Source organism: Nelumbo nucifera, chromosome 4 (assembly GCF_055504915.1).
Source record: "Nelumbo nucifera cultivar China Antique chromosome 4, China Antique-T2T, whole genome shotgun sequence".
NCBI classification, from domain to species: domain Eukaryota; kingdom Viridiplantae; phylum Streptophyta; class Magnoliopsida; order Proteales; family Nelumbonaceae; genus Nelumbo; species Nelumbo nucifera.
Genome location: NC_142652.1, coordinates 13632421 through 13650261, shown reverse-complemented (window position 1 = coordinate 13650261; position 17841 = coordinate 13632421). Strand labels below are relative to the sequence as shown.

Below are 17841 nucleotides of genomic sequence, written 5' to 3'. Positions count from 1 at the left end.
AATTTTAGCCCAAAAAAAAGGGACCTGTGACCTACTCAAAATCGGCAACTGAAGGGGCCCACGTTTAAAGGTAAACAAGATAAGAGTTCAATCAAGGGCCAACCGCCCCAGGTTCGTTACGCTAAACGAGTTGGGCTAATTAAGTTTTGGGCTTTTTGCACAAAATTATGCTTAATTAAACAGGTCAATGTGGTACACATATAAGGCTAACAATGATCAAAGTCTTGCTGTTTCAACCAAATTTTGGCCGAACCGGGTGGGTTTGGGATACCCAGATCAATATTATTATTTTCTTCTCGTATGAAACCATGAAATACATTATTCATCGGTCTTTGAAAATTTATTTTTAAGAAGTAAAAATAAATTAGACATGTGACCTACTCAAGTTTCTTCTTGTATATAATTAAAAATGTACGAAAACAAAAATAAAAATAAAATATGTATCTACCGGTTGTAGATGGAATGGTCCCCCCTCTCAACCACATTTCAACTGCATTTAAGATTTAAGAGTTAAGACGACCTAAATGGCCACGCCTAAAGAGTGTCGTCCAAAATCCGTAGTCATCCCACCGATATCTGCAAGGCTGGGTCTGCTTTGATGTAACAAAAGAGAGAAACAGAAGATTGAGGATCGAGGGAAAGTAATTCAAACGTGGCTAGATATATCTTAGGCTGTACCGCTGTATCAAACCACTCTTAACTCTCTAACACAGTAACACAAGGTTCTCTTTCGTATCATTGCTGTTTCTATTGGAAATGGGGTTTAAAAAAAAAAACATTTGAGATATATCGATATACATATTTTTGAGAAATTATATTGTCACATCATATCAGATTACTAATTCCACGAAAAAAAAATGTATCAATTGGACTAGTGTTAGCATTAATGATAGAAACATCAAATTAGGAGTTTCATGAAGTGGGTAAACTGGCTGTGACCCAGGTTGGGCTTTGGGCTCGATATTACACTGTTCAGCCTTGGACTTTAGACAAGCCCATTCAATTATTCACGTTTTGGTAAAAACTAAATCGAAGCCCAGCCCATCAACAGGTAGGAAGTCACTTTTTGATTGACTAAATAGACAACCACTTTTGAAGCGAAAAAAAAAAAAATAAGACAGCCACTTGGATACTTACAAATATAATTTATATAGGGATTGTGACTTGGTAGTTATGCCACCTATTCTCAAGGAGCATTTATTGGGTATGGTATGGTGCATGCATTTGAGTACTGTCTCCTATGTCTTATTTTGAAGAAGATTGCTGACCTGAACCTCCCCTCTTGCCATGTTTGAAGATTAAAAACTTCGGTTGCTATGGGAATGGGATCGTACCTTTTCGGCATCATAGTTTTTCTCATGTGTGTATGCATTATCCAATGACAATTTTATGTAATTTTCTTTTATTATATTTTTAAATTAAACTATAAATTTATGAAAATGCAAAATATGAATAAGAATACCTTGAAACCCAACCAGGTTTGCCGAATTCAGGTTTTACTGCAGGTTGGGGTAAGCCTGAGATTAAGGTCCGGGTCTTAGAGTGGGGCTTTAACTGGGCCAAACCCATTTACCAATTATATACAACAGGCCCAACCGCACAACCAAGTAATCTGCCTACTCGGGCATCCTCACCTACTAAGAGGGTTGAGGTGCCCTCTCAAATATCAATTGCCGTGTGACTCATCAATCATAAGAAAAGATTCGGGCCCATCGTCAAATGGATCTATCCAAGTAAAATTTCGACAGAATTTGAAAATTGTAGCTGAAAAAGTATGTCATTGATGGTCCAATAGAATCCGATTCCTCCGTAAAGAAGTATAAAGTTGCAATACTTAATAGAGGACCCACTCGATGGTAGGTTGGTAGGTCCCCGTCCGTCATGCCAACACATCGGCAGACGGCAGCTCAAGAGACATCTCGTCACTCTTGCAACGAGGACACTCACATTGAAACACTACAAAAAGAATCTAGGGAAGACTTCCAAGGGGATGATTTTAGAGTTAGTGTAGTGGGTAGAGGTGGAAAACATGTTAGTAATGAATTGATGATACACACAGAAGTCCGGATTACCTGCCAACAAAGATGTTTCAATACTAGGGGTGCAACTTGGGCGGACTCAGCCCAAGCCCGAATCATCCCAACCTGGAATATTATACACGCTGAACTTGGATTTTCGGTCCTCGGGCTGGGTTTGGGTCCAAGAAGTCGGGCTTTTCTATTTTCGGGGCCGGATTCAGGCCTATCCTTTAGATAGCCTGAACCCGGCTCAATTATATACATTTTTGTACATAGATATATGTATATATGTAAATATTGCATACATATATATATATATACACATACATATTTGCATATATACATAAGAATGTTTATATATTTTTTCATAAATACATTTATATATGTATAATTTTAGAGTGGGTTCATTGACTAACCAGAGCCCGACCCGGACCTAAGCCCAACCCAAATGCATCAAATTACAGGGAGGACTGGACTCGGATTGGGAAAATCAGGCTTGACCTCAGGATCAGGCCTTAAACCCAAATTTCAGGACCGGGCCTGGGTTGACCATAAACCCGACCCAACTGCCCGACTTGCACTCTTATCCAATACCCTGCCAACATGATCTGATACTACACATCTCATATATGGCGGATCCCAGTCTCATGGTGAGAGATGTGCGATGTAAAGATCATGTTGGGAGAGTGTTGGAACGTCTTCTGTTGGCAGGTGATCCCAATTATAGTAATAGATCCCCCACCGTGGTCCATGTTTGGGAGAATCCTAAGCTTACTTAACATGAAAACATGCATGGATTAGGTGGAAATCTTCAGATGCTGCATTGTTTCATGCCAACCTAGTAGAATACAACTTATACAAGTACTGTTGAGTAGTGTTATTATAAAAAAAAAAAAAAAAAAAATCAACTTTTTAACATTAAGAAGGCTTCTGTTTAGACCTTTAGCGAGGGAGAGGGCCATGTCGATGTCCCCCTTTCATGGTTCGTAGCTAGAAAGTAATAAAGATAATTTTGTAAGGGTTGAATATTGTTTTTAATTTTACATTGAAAAGCAAATTAAAAGAGGTGAACAAGATTTTGCAATTAAAGGGGTAGAAATAATAGTTGAAAGGTTTCAGTATAAGAAACGCACTTCCATTTTACAAGGAAATGACACACTCGTATGTTAGTTTTATATAGACAAGCAAAAAGGCTAATAATAGTAATACTACATTTGCAACTGATATTAATAATGGACAGAAATTCTCTTTTTAGTTTTCCGTTGGAACAGTGGGGGGATCCGCTTTATATAAGCAAATAAATAGAGAGATGCACAGGGATTGAATAAAGATGGGGTATAGCCGTATAGGGATTTAGGATTGGGGGTGGACCATATTGAATTGAATGAATCCCTGGATTGGATTTGAATTCAATTCCAGTTTGGAGTTGAGCTTGTGGAAGGAAATAGGAATCAATGGAAATGACTTTTGTGATTGGGAATGTGTTTAGGTATTAGTTGTCGTGGGTTTTGGACAGTGCAGAAAGCCATGCATGGATTATGGGTAGGTATACATAGTGCCATGTAACCGCTTCCAAATGACAACCTCCCCTCCCAGTATCAGTATGTGCACACAGAAGAAACCCGTGTTCATGTTTTCTTTTGTCCTGTCATGATATAAGAGGTTCATGTGTTGAAAGTTGAAAATATAGGCCCCCATACCACAACCATGAATCTTCTCACTTGCAAGTTTCTCTACTTTCAAGGTTCCCAAACATATACAAGAGTCCAGCACAAGATATCATAATTGTATAGCCGTATTCAAATGTAGCATATGGCATTTTTGTAAGTCCGGATTCGTGATAATAGATCCACCAATACTGATTTGTTCTCTCTCCAACAAACAATGTCTGAAACAATGGACCACTTCCTGAATCCTGATTTCGTCAGAGTCCTATTATAATCCGAATCAATTAATAAATTAGGCAAACCTAACCAGCTGGTCCAGCTCTTTAACTCAAGGAACCCTACATGCATACAACCCCCATCCTTGGCCAATCGATTGGCTAATTTGTCCTGCCAAACTACAACAAGCAAAAACGCCAAGAGACCATTATGGGCTACAAGTCACTCACTGAACAGACCCCTTCTGCATCTATTGGCCCTCCTATAACTCTCTACAGGTATTACGTTCCAGTGTTTACAGCCTATGAACGAAGACCCTGCGTTAAAACCATGACTGGGGCACAACTCTTGGCTGTTGGACCTTGAGACAACCAACAACCCACCCTATTACAAGTCCAGTAATCCTATTCCTATCCACAACCCGATCGGCTTAACTATTCGGTTCCTTTCCCTTCCCAAAAAGAAAAATGTAGGAAGTTCAATTGAGATTAGTGAAAATTTAAAAAAAAAAAGGCAACACTTAATAGTGTGAACTGTATGTAATTAACCCAAAATCAATGGTACACATGGCTAGAAATTATCTAAAAAACCTACAATAAAAAGAAAAAGAATGGGAAGAGTTATTCGCTGCTGGCTACTTTAGCTCGTCTTGATGGTGACTCCGGCGACGATGGAGATGACAAGGTGAAGGTGGACGTGGACGATGAAGAGGGTGATGACGACAGGGGCGATGATGGTAGGGATGAAGGTCCATCTTGCAATTTCCTCTTGTAGGACCATCTGGGTTCATTTTCCTGACCCTCCTCTCTCGTTAAATTATGCTTCAGACGCTTCACGTCCGACAACTTTACTGGCTTCACTATAAATTCCTCTGCCCCTTCTTCTAAACATCTGTTCAAACAAACACAACCAAAAGTAGTTTGTTAATAGTTGTATTCCATGTCTTATCATCCACTAGCTCTACAGAGCACACAAGTTCAAACAAAACCATCAAAACAAAATCCGAAGCAGCTTGATCACTAGATCATCTTTATGAATTTTTTCTCAAAACAGAGCTAAATGACTCCATTTTCTTTTTTAGTAACGCTTACTCGGTCTTTTTAAAGCAGAGTTGATGCTTTTAAACTCTTGAACGCAAGAAAGGAGAGAAGAGATTAAGAAAACAGAGGATAGGTAGAAAATACCTGTCAATCCGAGCCAATACGTTTTCAGACGACATGATCACCACAGGTACCTCTCTGAAGGTCGAGGATTCCTGCTTTAAAAATGTAAATAAGTAAATAACGAATTTGATGTTCTTTCTCTGTTTTGAAGCCGGCAGAGTATGATTCAAAAGAAAATTAAATCTAACCTTTATTTTCTTGAGCAGCTCATATCCGGTCATCCCAGGCATACAATAATCGGTGATAACCATATTCACCTTCAACCCCTACAATTAGAAACGAAATAGGTAAACCTCTAAAAACAAAACAAAATCTAATGAGAAACCATACAGAGCCATGATCAGCTAAGTTCACTTACATCTAATCCAACAGAGTTCTCCCCATCCAAACCTAAAAATTGCAGAGCTCTCCTTCCGCTATCCACCGCGGTAACTGAAGATTTCAACAACTTAGGTATTAGCCAACTAAAACAAACAGCGACAAGTATGAAGAAGAACTAAACACCATTCGGAGGAATTGAAAAAAGGAAGAGAACATCTGCAAGAGACCTTTACAAGAAGAGATCTTGAGCAAGCGTTCGATGACTTTACGATCAACGAGGCTATCATCAACTGCAAGAACGTGTAGCCCTTCAGACTCCACCATCGAAGGCGAGGGATCCAAATCTTCAACCACCTCTAGAGAAGGATCCAAGTCTTCGAACTTTTCCGGCCTCTGTCGCCGGGAAAAAACATTGCTTCTAGCCATTCAGTCGAATTTCTGCCGAATCTCGTTAGGGAATCTCTTCTTCTTTCGCGGAGTCTTTCTTCTTCGAAAACGATGAGAACAAAAGAACCACCCTTTGGCTCCCTCCTTTTATACACTAGGATTACGTCTCTGTCCTTGTCTCTCTCTCTCCCCCACTCACACTTCCAAATCTCAATCTTCTCTCTCCCTTTCCAAAACAAATCTGAATTCTGCTTTTTTTAAAGCAAGGTGAGATTCTGAAATCCACTTTCTTCCGATCTGCAAATCCACCCAAATTCTCTCTCTTTCTGTTGTCGTCTATTCTTCGACTCCGTATCACTTGACACGTCATCACAAGACCAAAAAAATATCTTTTCTTTCCAAATAAAAAAAAAAAAAAAAACATTTTTTCGATTGAATTTGAAAATCTCGAGCTAAACTCGCAAGAGAGAAAGATCAAGTTTTTGTGTATGTACCGACTCACCAAATTAAAATATCAATTTCCCGCGTGAAAATCCAAAAAAAAAAAAACTTGAACGGACTTTCTAATTTTCTTTTTGAAATGGCCCCCACTATTAGAGATCGATGCATTGCTGGACGATTGAGATCGTCATATAGGAAACCGAGACTTTATAAATTCCGTACGTCTAAAGTGTGGAACCTTCTTTCCATATATGGCATATCGCGATAAATTAAAGATCGTTGAACTATTGAAGTAACAAGTAAAGTAAGTGATTCTAGCACAAAAATAAGGAAAAAGATTAAAAACAAAAAAGAGAGGGAAGAAGGGATGATGTTTTTTGGGTTTTTTCGACTGGAAACTGGAAGTGGTCCCATCCAGTTGGGTGGCTCAATTAACAGCAATGTTGACCTGCAGTCAATCGAAGACCGCGCCGTCAAATCCCGGTTGACACGACCTCGTTCCGACACGGAAGTCGGAACCAAGGCGATCGGAGGCTCGAGCCTCGATCCCGTCTGGGCACGGCAGCCGAGTCGAACGATGGTAAAGGAAGGGGAACCCGTTGCTTTGCCGGTGACAGACAACCTTCGCCGTAACCAACGTAAGACGTAAGACTGGCTGAGCCGGTGCCGGGGGTTGATCGTAGCATCCGAGAATGATATAGCTGGACCCCACACCCCCACTTCTCTAGAATTAATGGTCAAATAGTAGAGATTTGGGAGTTCCAATGCAATCGAAAAGCGGGTCCCACAAACGGAGGCTTCTATTTCTTTCCGTGGAAAAATTAAAAAGGACAAGATCTCACGAAGATCGCTGGAATAGTCACTGTGACAGATTTTCACCTGGCTCATCAAAATCATCCTGTTGATCTCGTAAAACCCCCGCCCCCCCCCCCCCCCGGGAGTTTTTGGTTGCTGATGAAACCTCCTCTGAATTTTGTTAATTGAAATCACCTCCCCAGCTCCCCTCAAATTAATGAATTATGGACCTAGTTGCAATTTGGCCTCTTTTATTCGAGTCCTTTAAAATAATTATAAAAATGTTCAAAATAGCTATGCAGCTAGTATTGATAAAAATGTTTTTTCTAAATTTTTTTTTTCATATGAATGGCTTGTTCAAACTCTTTCGACCTCTTTTTTGAATTTGATATATTTTTTTAAATTTATCGTTAACTTTAAATTTCTTATTTTTTTAATTCATAAAATTTGTAAAAAGTAATTAACTTTAACAATAATTACATGGGTATCTTAGATATTTTTGTGCCTGATTCTAATATAAGGAATTAACTTGCAGCTGTATTAAAAAGCTCCAGGAAATAATTATAATTATTAAAATTTTAAGAGGGGTTTTAACAATAATGAAAAACTTCAGGGGAGGTTTCGAAAATTTACTTTAAAATTGGATGAATGGAGCCCACCACCACGCAATTTAAGCAAAGGAGTGAGGAAGAATTCGAGTGGCAGAGGATTAGTAACCAGAAAGTGAATTACTGAAGATGGAGATGACAACACCGTTACACCGAGGAGCGAGAAGTCATCCTTCCTCCCATGCGCCCATGCCATCTCCTCCGGTGTTTCTTACCTCCCTTCCGATTCCAAATTTCCAATTCCCCAATTACATTACATGAGATGAGATGAGAAGAGACCCTTCTTCTTTGTTGACAAGACGTAACGCGTTACGTCTTTCGTCTTCTCATTTCCCTTCTTTCTCCTTTTTACATTTACAAATTTTACACTACGTGGAAATTGAAAAGAAAGAAAAGAGTCGCGCGAATTGCAATCGCTTCCCGGCTAGTCATTACCTTCCGAGTTCCGAAGAAGAAAACGACGAGACGTCACGGAAATATCGGGGCTATCTTATTAAGCTGGCCCACTCACACAGAAGGACAAGGAGGACCGATTTGCATGATAACACATGATAGATTCACTGCTGTGAAAGTGTGAATGAATTGACGTTGTTTCTCACGCTCACGCATAAACAAATAAGTTGACTTTCTAGACACATTAAACCCAAAGTCCAAAGTCTAAATTGCCCTAACCCTAAAAGTGAGTCATCCCCTGCAAACATGGGCATGGGATTGCATTTGTGCAAGTGGATTGATCTGATCCAACGTTGATCCCACAGAGAAAAAGGGACCCACCCCCGGACCTACTAATAATGCTTCAATTCCCACCGTTAACCTACTACCAAAACTAGAAGACCTACAAACTCAAAAGTGGGTGCTCCCTCCTTTTTTAATGCGTAGAGAGGCACCATACAACCATAAACCCGGTCCGGTTGACTTAGTGTCGGCCACTAAATGGAGGGACAAAGCGACCGAAACACCCTTAAGCCACACGGCCTTGTTTAACCAGCCAAAGTCGTTTCAGGAATCAAATAAGGATCTGGATTCTAGACAAGGAGGCCGCGTGGGACACAATTATTTTTAATAAGCACCATTGGGGTCCTTGATTTGGAAAAGATCGCCATTTAATTTATACTCCAAAGTGTAATAGAATATTAAGGATGAGATTACAAACAACATGTATTGATTTGCTTTATTGGTAAAGAGGCTCACTTCACTTTCCTTCAACTATTCTTCATTCTTCAACACTACAACAACAAAGAGAAAGAATGGGAGCATGTTAGAGTAGAGAAGCAGCATATATAAATCATTCAATAATCTTCAATATGGCAAAATTAGGTGGGTTCATTGTAATTTATTATAATTCATTCTATTGTATTCTTGTATCTTGTCTCTTCAAATTCTGATAATACATCTTCTTTCGCCCACTAATAAAGTAGGATCATCAACCGGTGGAAAATACGGCTATATTTAGACCATGTTTTCATGTGAAGCTTATGATTCTCTCAGACACATGGGTGGACATGAATGCAATGCTACTTTTAACCCGGCCCATCTTTGGATTGAGCCTTTTCTGGGATCTACTTACGAGGCCCTGTTTCCTCCTCTTAGTTGCAAATTATAATCTCTTCATCCTCTTTTGGTCCGCTCACTTCAATAAAGGTTATGTTTGGTTTGAAGGAAAATATAGGGAAAGTATAAAAAATATAGAAACACCTATACAAGTTTTCCCATCTTTTCCTAAAAGTATGTTCTTTTACCCCCTCCTCCCTCAATTTTTGAAAAAAAAAATATATAAGCACAAGGTTCAAAATTCTGACAAACCCCTTTCAGCAAATAGGGGTATATCAAATTTATGAACCTTGAGTGGACAACTTTGGCCTTGCTTTGGTCCTCCCATGGCTCTCTTTGTTTGTAATGCAAATCTTAATTAAATATAAATTTATGTTTGTATCTATTGATTTGCACTCTTATCTGATGCAAAATTCATACTTTTTGTCACATTTACACTTTATCGGCAGTGCGCCTTTTTCACTATTCCGATGCGAAATCTGCACTCATCCTTAAAAGGCTCGGTTTAATTAGTTTGATAGCTTTCCTTCGGCTTTCTGTTTCTCTCAAATTGTATTCATACAAATAGCTAGCCTTTTCTCGACTTTAGTAGAGAAAAAAAATATACCAATGCTCAGTGGACCGCCACCAACCAGCTGGAAGGGCAGAAAATGCATCTGAAGGAATAGAGTACAAACCCTTGATAAACTAGTAATGCTTATAAGTCCTGAAACTCAAGCCATTTGTGTGCTTGATCGATCACAAGATTCTTGGAATTAGATCTGTCATCTATTTGCGAAGAGTGCCCCATATCACTACTTTTTAGGCGAGCACCTTCAAAGCTTCAACGCTGTGAGAAGAAAGAGAGATCCGATCCCCCAATATTGTTGAACTTGTGATAACTGATATGAGAAAGAATACATCCCCCAAGAAGAAAACCCTCTTCATAATAGTGCAACTTGGACTTCAACAAGATTCTTCATGCATCCTCTCGTTCATATTGCTCAGTTAAGGAACCTTGAACTGCGTGATTAATTTTCTATAGGATAAACTACGTTAACATCCTTCATTCCTTATATACTATGGTGCTGAAAGTGAAACACCTTCCTTACGCTGAGTTTGGAAGGAGTATAAATGCAAATATGTAAAGTGCAAAATCTTATATTTTGTGTATATATTTGCACTGTACATATTTGCATTTGTACTATTTCCAAATTGAGCCTTTCTGGGCATCAAACTTTGATGTATTAGGCATTTTTAAATACCCAAATTGCTCTTATTTTCTAAATTTCATATTCTAAGACGAGAAAGGAGGTTTTATTATTATTATTATTAATATTATTTTAATTAAGTGGGATGGGATCGATATATGATCGGTTTTGCCATACTGTTCTACGACATGGAGGGATTCCATGGCCAAACTACATCATCCATCTAATAAGGGGGGCGGGGTCCATCCAGGATAAATGATGCACTGATGCTTACTCCAAGCCAATTCACTCTATCTGTTCTTGGACAGGAATTATGTGAATGGTATCATATATTATATTTATAGAGGTGTCAATTGGACTGGATTTGGTCCAACCCGATCCAGTTCAATGTAAGTCCACTTACAAATGGACTGGATTCAATTCAAAATAAATCAAATTCAATGGACCCAAAACAAATCGAATGAAATATCAAAAGTTATATAAAAAATTACAAAAATATATTTAAATAAAAAAATCTAAAAATTATAAAAATATACCATTTTGGCATTGAAAACGCACTTTTGTAAAATCATTTTTTATGAAAGTATTTTGTAAAAATATTTTTATAAAAGTATTACTTTCATATAAATGTTTCTTCAAAGTATATATTCTTGTAAAGGTACTTTCGTATATCAGACTAATAAGAATATAGACCAATTTGTTTTAAATTGGTCCAATCCAATAATTATAATGGACCGTCCAAATCCAATTTAATAAAGTTTGAATCGAATTAGATCCGATCCAAAACCAATCGATTGTCACCTTTATATATTTCTTTTTCTTTTTTTGGTAAGGATAACCCTATATATTTCTGGACCTTGTATTTGTATTCTTCTCGAATTAAGCCAAAAGTGCAGGTAGCATCATGTATAAAGTAGTGGTTAGAAAATCCGGTCCTGTCACGGTAGCCTGCACGCTCAATTTTGTTGGAAATATCAGGAAAAACACGGAGTCATAACGAAACTGAGTCGAGGTCACCTGCCAACAAAACAGGTTCCAACCTTCTACCTTTCCCTACTTTGTTATTTAATAATGTTACAAAAGTGTAAATGTAAATGTAAAACCTTTTTGGGAAAGCAAACGTATACCAGGGGCATGCATGAGTTATCACTCCACAGAAACTAGAAGAATGGTCTAGTTTGTCAAAAAGTGAGAAGAATATTCATCATTACTTTGTAGATGAGTTTTTTTTTTTTTCATCACTTTATAGATGAATTGAGAATAGAAAGCACATTCAATAAATACTTTATAAATATTTTAATGGAAGAATTACTGTTCAACTCACCCCAAAATTTTTAACCCTATTATACAGGTAGATGAATATAGATCTGAAATCAATGCCAATTCTACGGATAAGATGCAGTTTATAGGGGCCATAGGAAACTGTAATTTCATATTTCTGCGGTGGAATGGCCTAATCCGGACTCAGATGAATCGGGATCTGAGCATAAGGCTTAGGGCCAGTTTTATTGCACCGAAAAACATCGTTGACTGCTATTGAACCATTCACCCAATTGACCCAAAGAATCAAACTGCGGGCTCCTCTTTCAATTGATGATGTGCCACACTTTGACCTATTCAACCCGATCAGTTCAAGTGTTGACCTGCACTCCAAAGCAAAAATAATTCAACCTATGATTGTCGATCTCAACCAAAATCCAAACGAAACATCTGGCCATTCGACCTAACGGTTCAGCAGAAGCTGTATTTAAAATGATTTAAATGCTACTATGTCAACAACTTGAATTGTTGACCTCAATTAGCCCAAACCTGACTCAACTCTGACCCAATGGGGTCGGGTCAAAATTGGTTTACTAGTGTCCCATTGGAATTGGGATTTGCTCTTCACAGATTATATCTCATACAGACCTCACATCACATCCCACCATGACCATTTCCTACACACAAAGTACAGGAGATATCCCGACCAACAGCTAGGATTTGTTGTGAAATTGGTGTAAGAAGCGCTCTATTGGGAGCAGATCAGAACTCCCATTTGACATCCCTACCCAGTTTATTCTGTCAAATGGCTTCTCATCATGAGCTCTAAAATCATTTCTCACTGCTCCAACGCATGTTTGTGTTGCTCCCGTTTCTCTAAAATCAGTTTTCCTGATCCCCTAAAATCATTTCTGGCTATTTCAATCCATGTTCTGCGACTGACTTTTTTCTATCTCCTTCAATCTCGGACTCTGATGTTTCAGTTTTTCTTATGGTGGCTAAAAATAGTCTTTTATTTTAAATCATCATAGTCTATGTTAAGTAATCTGATTGACTTACTGAAGTCGCACTTAATTTTTTTTTAGCTTAATCCATTTTTATGATCTTTCATATTTTCTCACTCATTCTTCCCAATATTTATACTGTCGCATTGAAAGTAACAAGGGCGCCATCAGTAAACTCGTTTGATTCACAGCCGGAATTGGAACTGGAATGGTATATTTCTTTGGTTTAAACATGAATAAGAATGAGAACTGGAATCAGCCTTTTAAAGGGAGGGGTAGGGAATGGCCATTCCATCAAATGGGGGAATGTCATTCTAGCAGGAATGGGAATGGGATTCGATTCTGTTCAGCCAAACATTTGAAATCGGGATAGCCCATACAGATTCCAATTCCAAATTCCTATTCCCGCAAACCAAACAGAAATTAAATATATGTTTTCGCCCTCAAATTTGAATGGGCCAAAATGGCTTTGTCGTGTGCAAAGTAATTAAACTGCAACTTGGTCCGGGTTAGTCCAAACCCAACCCAAAAAAAAATCGGGTTAGGGTTGACTACTCGAGCAAGCCGACTTTGTAGTACATATATATCATACATTGATTTGTTGAGATGCATGATAGTTGTATAGCCACCATCACATACTATCATATATTTTATTTCAAATAATCACTTCACTTGATTCTAATTAGAAATACTAAAACCTTAATAACATATTTTATATTTTCTGAGTATTTTATTCTTTATCTCCTCTTGTTATTTGTCACCTATATAGCTTATTGCCCATGAAAGATCTATTACAAGTCATCATAATAAACTATAGTCATTTCGAATACTTTTTTTTATGAAATATATACTTAAAGAACCAATAAAAATATTATAAATAAATAATAATAAAATATAAGATTAATATATGTAATGAAAATTGAGTTAAGATCTAAAATTAAAAAAATTTTGTAAGATCTTGAAGGATAGAAAGAAGGTTAGTTTCAGTCCAACTCGAAATTGATTTGGATTGGATTAGGATTGAAAGAATTTAATTAGGGTTAAGATTAGGATTAGATAAATCGAAACTGATTAGGGTTAGGACTGGGTTTAAAACTTACGGTCGAACTAGGGTTGGCCTCAACCCAAACGAGCCGCCTTGCAGCGCTAGTGCAAAGGTCCAATATGTAAAGTACACGGGTAGGGCACCCAAGAATGATACAATTTACATGTCAAATGGATCCGAATAAATCCAGCGGATTATCCATTAACAATGCCCAGTGTAAAAAGAGGATACGGTAATAGTAGTTTTAACTTTTGATTGAAATCCGACGTTTGAGAATGACTGCACTGCCGGTTTGATGCTCTCTGGTCAACAAACTGTTGAATAAAGGTCATTGTTAATGAAATAAGGGGCATTTTTGTCCCTTTACATCATTCCTAGAATGTGGATATACTAATCACTTACCAGTACCACGAGATTGGTGGAAGAAACAAATACAAGGGGCCAGACTTGGTGTTCCGCTTAGTTGGTTGCGAACTTGCGATTGCGATTTGCGAGCCGTCATCACTTTACTTTCTACTGCCGTCCGTCTGCTCTCTTTCGTTCCTGAAGGAATCCTTGTGCTGCATTAACCCATGGCTTCCTCTGTCAATCGATGGCTGAGGCCCGAGGTTTTTCTTTTCTTTTCTCTTTTTTTTTTTTTTTCTTTTACGGATCATTCAGACCTTTTTCTTTTCTTATTCTCTATTTGATATCTTTTTGTTATTCGTCATATCTATAAATCTCATGATTTCTATGGGTTTTTTTTTTCCATTTTTGGGGTCTTGTGAAGGTTTATCCTCTGTTCGCCGCTGTTGGTGTTGCTGTAGGAATTTGCGGGTTTCAGTTGGTGCGCAACATCTGCATCAACCCTGAAGTGAGGTGATCTACCATCAAGCCCCATCTCTTTCTACTTGATTCTTCTATGCATTATTGGTTAATACATGGATGGTCTGAGTATAGATGTATTATTATAGAGCAACGATAGATAAAAAAGTCGATGGATTTATCAAAGTAGGATGCCTCTTTCCAGAAATTCGGACCATCTAAATTGATGCACTAGGTACACAATCCTCAGACCCCCCCCCAAAAAAAAAAGCACTTAAAAAGAATTCGATCCAAGTTCTCCAACCTTTGGGTTGATTGTCTTGGCTCTACTTTTCTGGAGGATCTGTAAACTTTTCAATTGCTGCTCCTTCTGCATCAAGTTGATTGCATGGCATTTAATATCTCTGCTGATTTCCCTTCTTGGAAGCTTCCATCTCTGTTTTATTTTTCTTTTTAGAGTTGTTGGAACTTGGAAATAAGCTTTTAAATCAGCTTTTTTTTTTTTCTTTCTGTGATGATTTATCTTTTTATCACAGGACGGTCCATTTAACTAATCTCCATTTTTTTCCTGAAGTATGTTAGCAGGTTAGTTTTTATTTGGCGATATTAGTTCCAAAGTAAAACTAAGCAAGTCTTATTCCTCTGTACACCTTCAAAGTTCCTAACTGGAGCTTCAAAACCTTTGTACTACTGCAACAAGTTTCATTCCAATGTGACCCCAGTATTTGAAGTCATTTAGCCATAAAGCTCTGCTTGGTAGTGAAGCGAATTGGTATATCTTTTCCCTGCTTAACACCATTGCTGGAATTTCTTCCAGCATAAACATTCTAGAAATACATCACAACTTGGGGAAGTTGGTCAATGGGATCATCCGACCAAGAAATTCATGTTATTTTTGCAGATTTATGTGGGGATCAGGCTTCTAGGTGGGTAAATTAAGTTTTTCATCTTGGGGAAAATTATCAACACTTTTAATAATAATTTTTATGGCTAAAATGATTATTATATAGTAAATAAAAGAACATGGGTAAGAAAACACTTTCCAGTAAATAACTTATGAAAAGTGAAGATATTTGGATTTTCCGTATTTTCCAATTTAATAATTCTGATTTCAAGGCAGTTGCTTCACATGAAAGTATGAAACTATAATGTTTTACTTATGGATGTTTATGTTTTTTCCCTGGAACTGGAACCAGGGTGAGCAAGGAAACTAGAGCTGCTGGAGTGCTGGAGAACTTCTCAGAAGGGGAGAAATACGCTGAGCACACCCTCAGGAAGTTTGTTCGCAACAGGACTCCCGAGATCATGCCCTCCATTAATAACTTCTTTACCAACCCAAAGTAGACAACATTCAATTGTTGGTGATGGTTGAGAGCTTGAGGGTAGACCATTTATTCTAATATTAATTGTGATTGCAATTTGAGATTGGAGAGTGGTTGAAGTTGAAGTTGAACCTTTTGGGTGTGATCGAACTGAAGAACCTTTGTTGATTTTAGTTGATGCAAAATCGATCAAGGACAGAATCCAGATTACAAGTCATGTGGTATTATTGTGGTGTTTTATCACTTGGAGTGAAACGTTTTTGACATATGATGGTGAAATCATAGTAAATAACACCGCATTCACCCTGTCTTGCGATGATCCCATAACTTTTAACAATTTTTGTGTTGCCAAATCTGGATGTGGTTGGGTTCTCAGTCATGGCTAAACCCTGTCTTGCGATGCTTGACTCTCTAAAAATGAATTTGAGGTTGAGTTTGCAAGTAAATGTTGCAAGTTTCCAGAGTTAAAATGAGATAGTTTGAAAGGGGTGCACACCACAATCATCGTGGAAAATGCATATTTAAAATGCAAATGCCAAAGCCTATATGGTGAACAAAAGGGTTCCTTGTACTCCATTCTAAAATATGGTGAACCGAGAACACGCAGCGGCAAGAGGTATTTTTCTCAAGTAATATATGCCAGATTGTTTAATGAAATATTCATTACCAAAAAAAAAAAATCTAACGAAATATTACCAATGCGAAATGTTGTTGTACTTTTGACTGCCAACTCTTTTTAAGGATCAGTTTGGAAAATTAAAAATACAAATATGTATAGTTACCCGCTGACGATGCTCATTGGCAGATACATTGCAAAATTTCGATCTACATGCTGATACAGTACAGCCGATACGTTGCAAGATTATGATCCATACTCGGTCCTCGTATACCAATAATAACGGGGCAATCCAGACGGTGCCAGAGAAAACTGATAACTTAATCCACCATGGGCTTCAGCCTTGGTTTAGGAGGTTATTCTCGGAGACAAGCAAGCACGTCCAGTCTGTAAAGTGTAAACATTTGTTGTGCGCTTTCGGTCCATGAACAGAGTAATTGATTAAGCAGGTGGTCTCTGATGTCTGATTACAGGGACGCCAGCTAGTTTCAGGTCTCAACTTTAAGGCTCCATTTGTCTAAAGCATAAAAGAAGCCTATAACATTCCTTTTGCAAATATTTCGATTATTTTTACGCCTTTTCAACAAGGATATTTCTTTACGCCTCTCTTTAAGGGCCCTAGTCATTTTGAAATCTAGCTTATGGTATAGTTACACTCTTAAGTTAGATTGTTAAAGAGTTGTCAATTTTTAATGGATTTCAGGCTTGAAATTTCAATTTCTATTACCAATTTCTTTCACGATAATCAATTTTATCCTACAGTCCTAAACTTTGTTCAATTATTAGCACGTCCTAGGATCCTAGCTGGGCCATATGCATTCTCAATCCAGACCAAATTCCCTCATCAATAGACAACAGTCATTATTGCCATTGAGAAGCACCGTCTCAAACGACATACTGTTGCTCAGGACCTGCTAATACAAAGACATTCATATCGGGCTGCTTTCAAAATAGCATTCATGTCTGTAAATAGCATATGCTTAAAGTTTAGGATCCAACTGAGAGACTTCTCATGCAATACCCTATTGGATCAATAGCTGCTACCCATTCACAGAGATGGCACAGCTTTTATTCCCCTAAGCACATGCATAATGCATTGACCACCACGACATGGGAACTTCTAGCGGTAGCATCTCGAGCGTGAATCACACGCTAGGGAAACTTGGCTTAATAACAGAATATCCAACACACTACCTACTTATCAAAAAAATATACATCCAACACACTACCCAGTAAACATCCTAAACACAATAAACCAACTTTGACATTGGTAGATTTGGTTTGCATATTTCACAAACCACAAAGGGAAACATTTTTTATGGGTGTTAATGCCACCAATGGGTTTCCCGTGCCAAAAATTGATGTGCTCAAATGATCATAAGCAACTGGTCCTCTGCACCCATTTGGGGTCTGTTTGGCATCGTTGCTGTTGC

At 38.0% G+C, this 17841-nt stretch overlaps 2 protein-coding genes across 2 annotated transcripts; one reads left to right on the top strand and one right to left on the bottom strand.

The window, feature by feature from the left end:
* Window positions 1-4399: 4399 nt before the first annotated feature.
* On the bottom strand, window positions 4400-5940 carry LOC104607988 (two-component response regulator ARR5-like). Its single transcript, XM_010273805.3, has 5 exons — window positions 5613-5940; window positions 5423-5496; window positions 5253-5330; window positions 5086-5156; window positions 4400-4792 (listed from the first exon to the last, which is right to left on the bottom strand). Exons 1-5 carry the CDS (start codon window positions 5809-5811, stop codon window positions 4522-4524), a joined length of 693 nt encoding a protein of 230 aa, XP_010272107.1. The 5' UTR covers window positions 5812-5940; the 3' UTR covers window positions 4400-4521.
* Window positions 5941-14078: 8138 nt separating this feature from the next.
* LOC104607987 (uncharacterized) lies at window positions 14079-16009 on the top strand. The gene is made up of 3 exons (XM_010273804.2): window positions 14079-14274; window positions 14436-14524; window positions 15667-16009. The coding sequence occupies exons 1-3, from the start codon at window positions 14239-14241 to the stop codon at window positions 15812-15814; spliced, it is 273 nt and encodes a 90-aa protein (XP_010272106.1). The 5' UTR covers window positions 14079-14238; the 3' UTR covers window positions 15815-16009.
* The last annotated feature ends 1832 nt before the right edge of the window (window positions 16010-17841 follow it).

What these genes read in the sequence shown, in the direction of transcription:
- LOC104607987 (XM_010273804.2), top strand. Translation starts at nt 14,239, where the DNA reads ATGGCTTCCTCTGTCAATCGATGGCTGAGGCCCGAG. An exon ending in ATCGATGGCTGAGGCCCGAG is followed by an intron (nt 14,275 to 14,435) that starts GTTTTTCTTTTC and finishes GGTCTTGTGAAG; the next exon opens with GTTTATCCTCTGTTCGCCGC. An exon ending in TGCATCAACCCTGAAGTGAG is followed by an intron (nt 14,525 to 15,666) that starts GTGATCTACCAT and finishes AACTGGAACCAG; the next exon opens with GGTGAGCAAGGAAACTAGAG.
- LOC104607988 (XM_010273805.3), bottom strand. Translation starts at nt 5,811, where the DNA reads ATGGCTAGAAGCAATGTTTTTTCCCGGCGACAGAGGCCGGAAAAGTTC. An exon ending in AGAACTCTGTTGGATTAGAT is followed by an intron (nt 5,331 to 5,422) that starts GTAAGTGAACTT and finishes TTCTAATTGTAG; the next exon opens with GGGTTGAAGGTGAATATGGT. An exon ending in AGCTGCTCAAGAAAATAAAG is followed by an intron (nt 5,157 to 5,252) that starts GTTAGATTTAAT and finishes TTTTTAAAGCAG; the next exon opens with GAATCCTCGACCTTCAGAGA.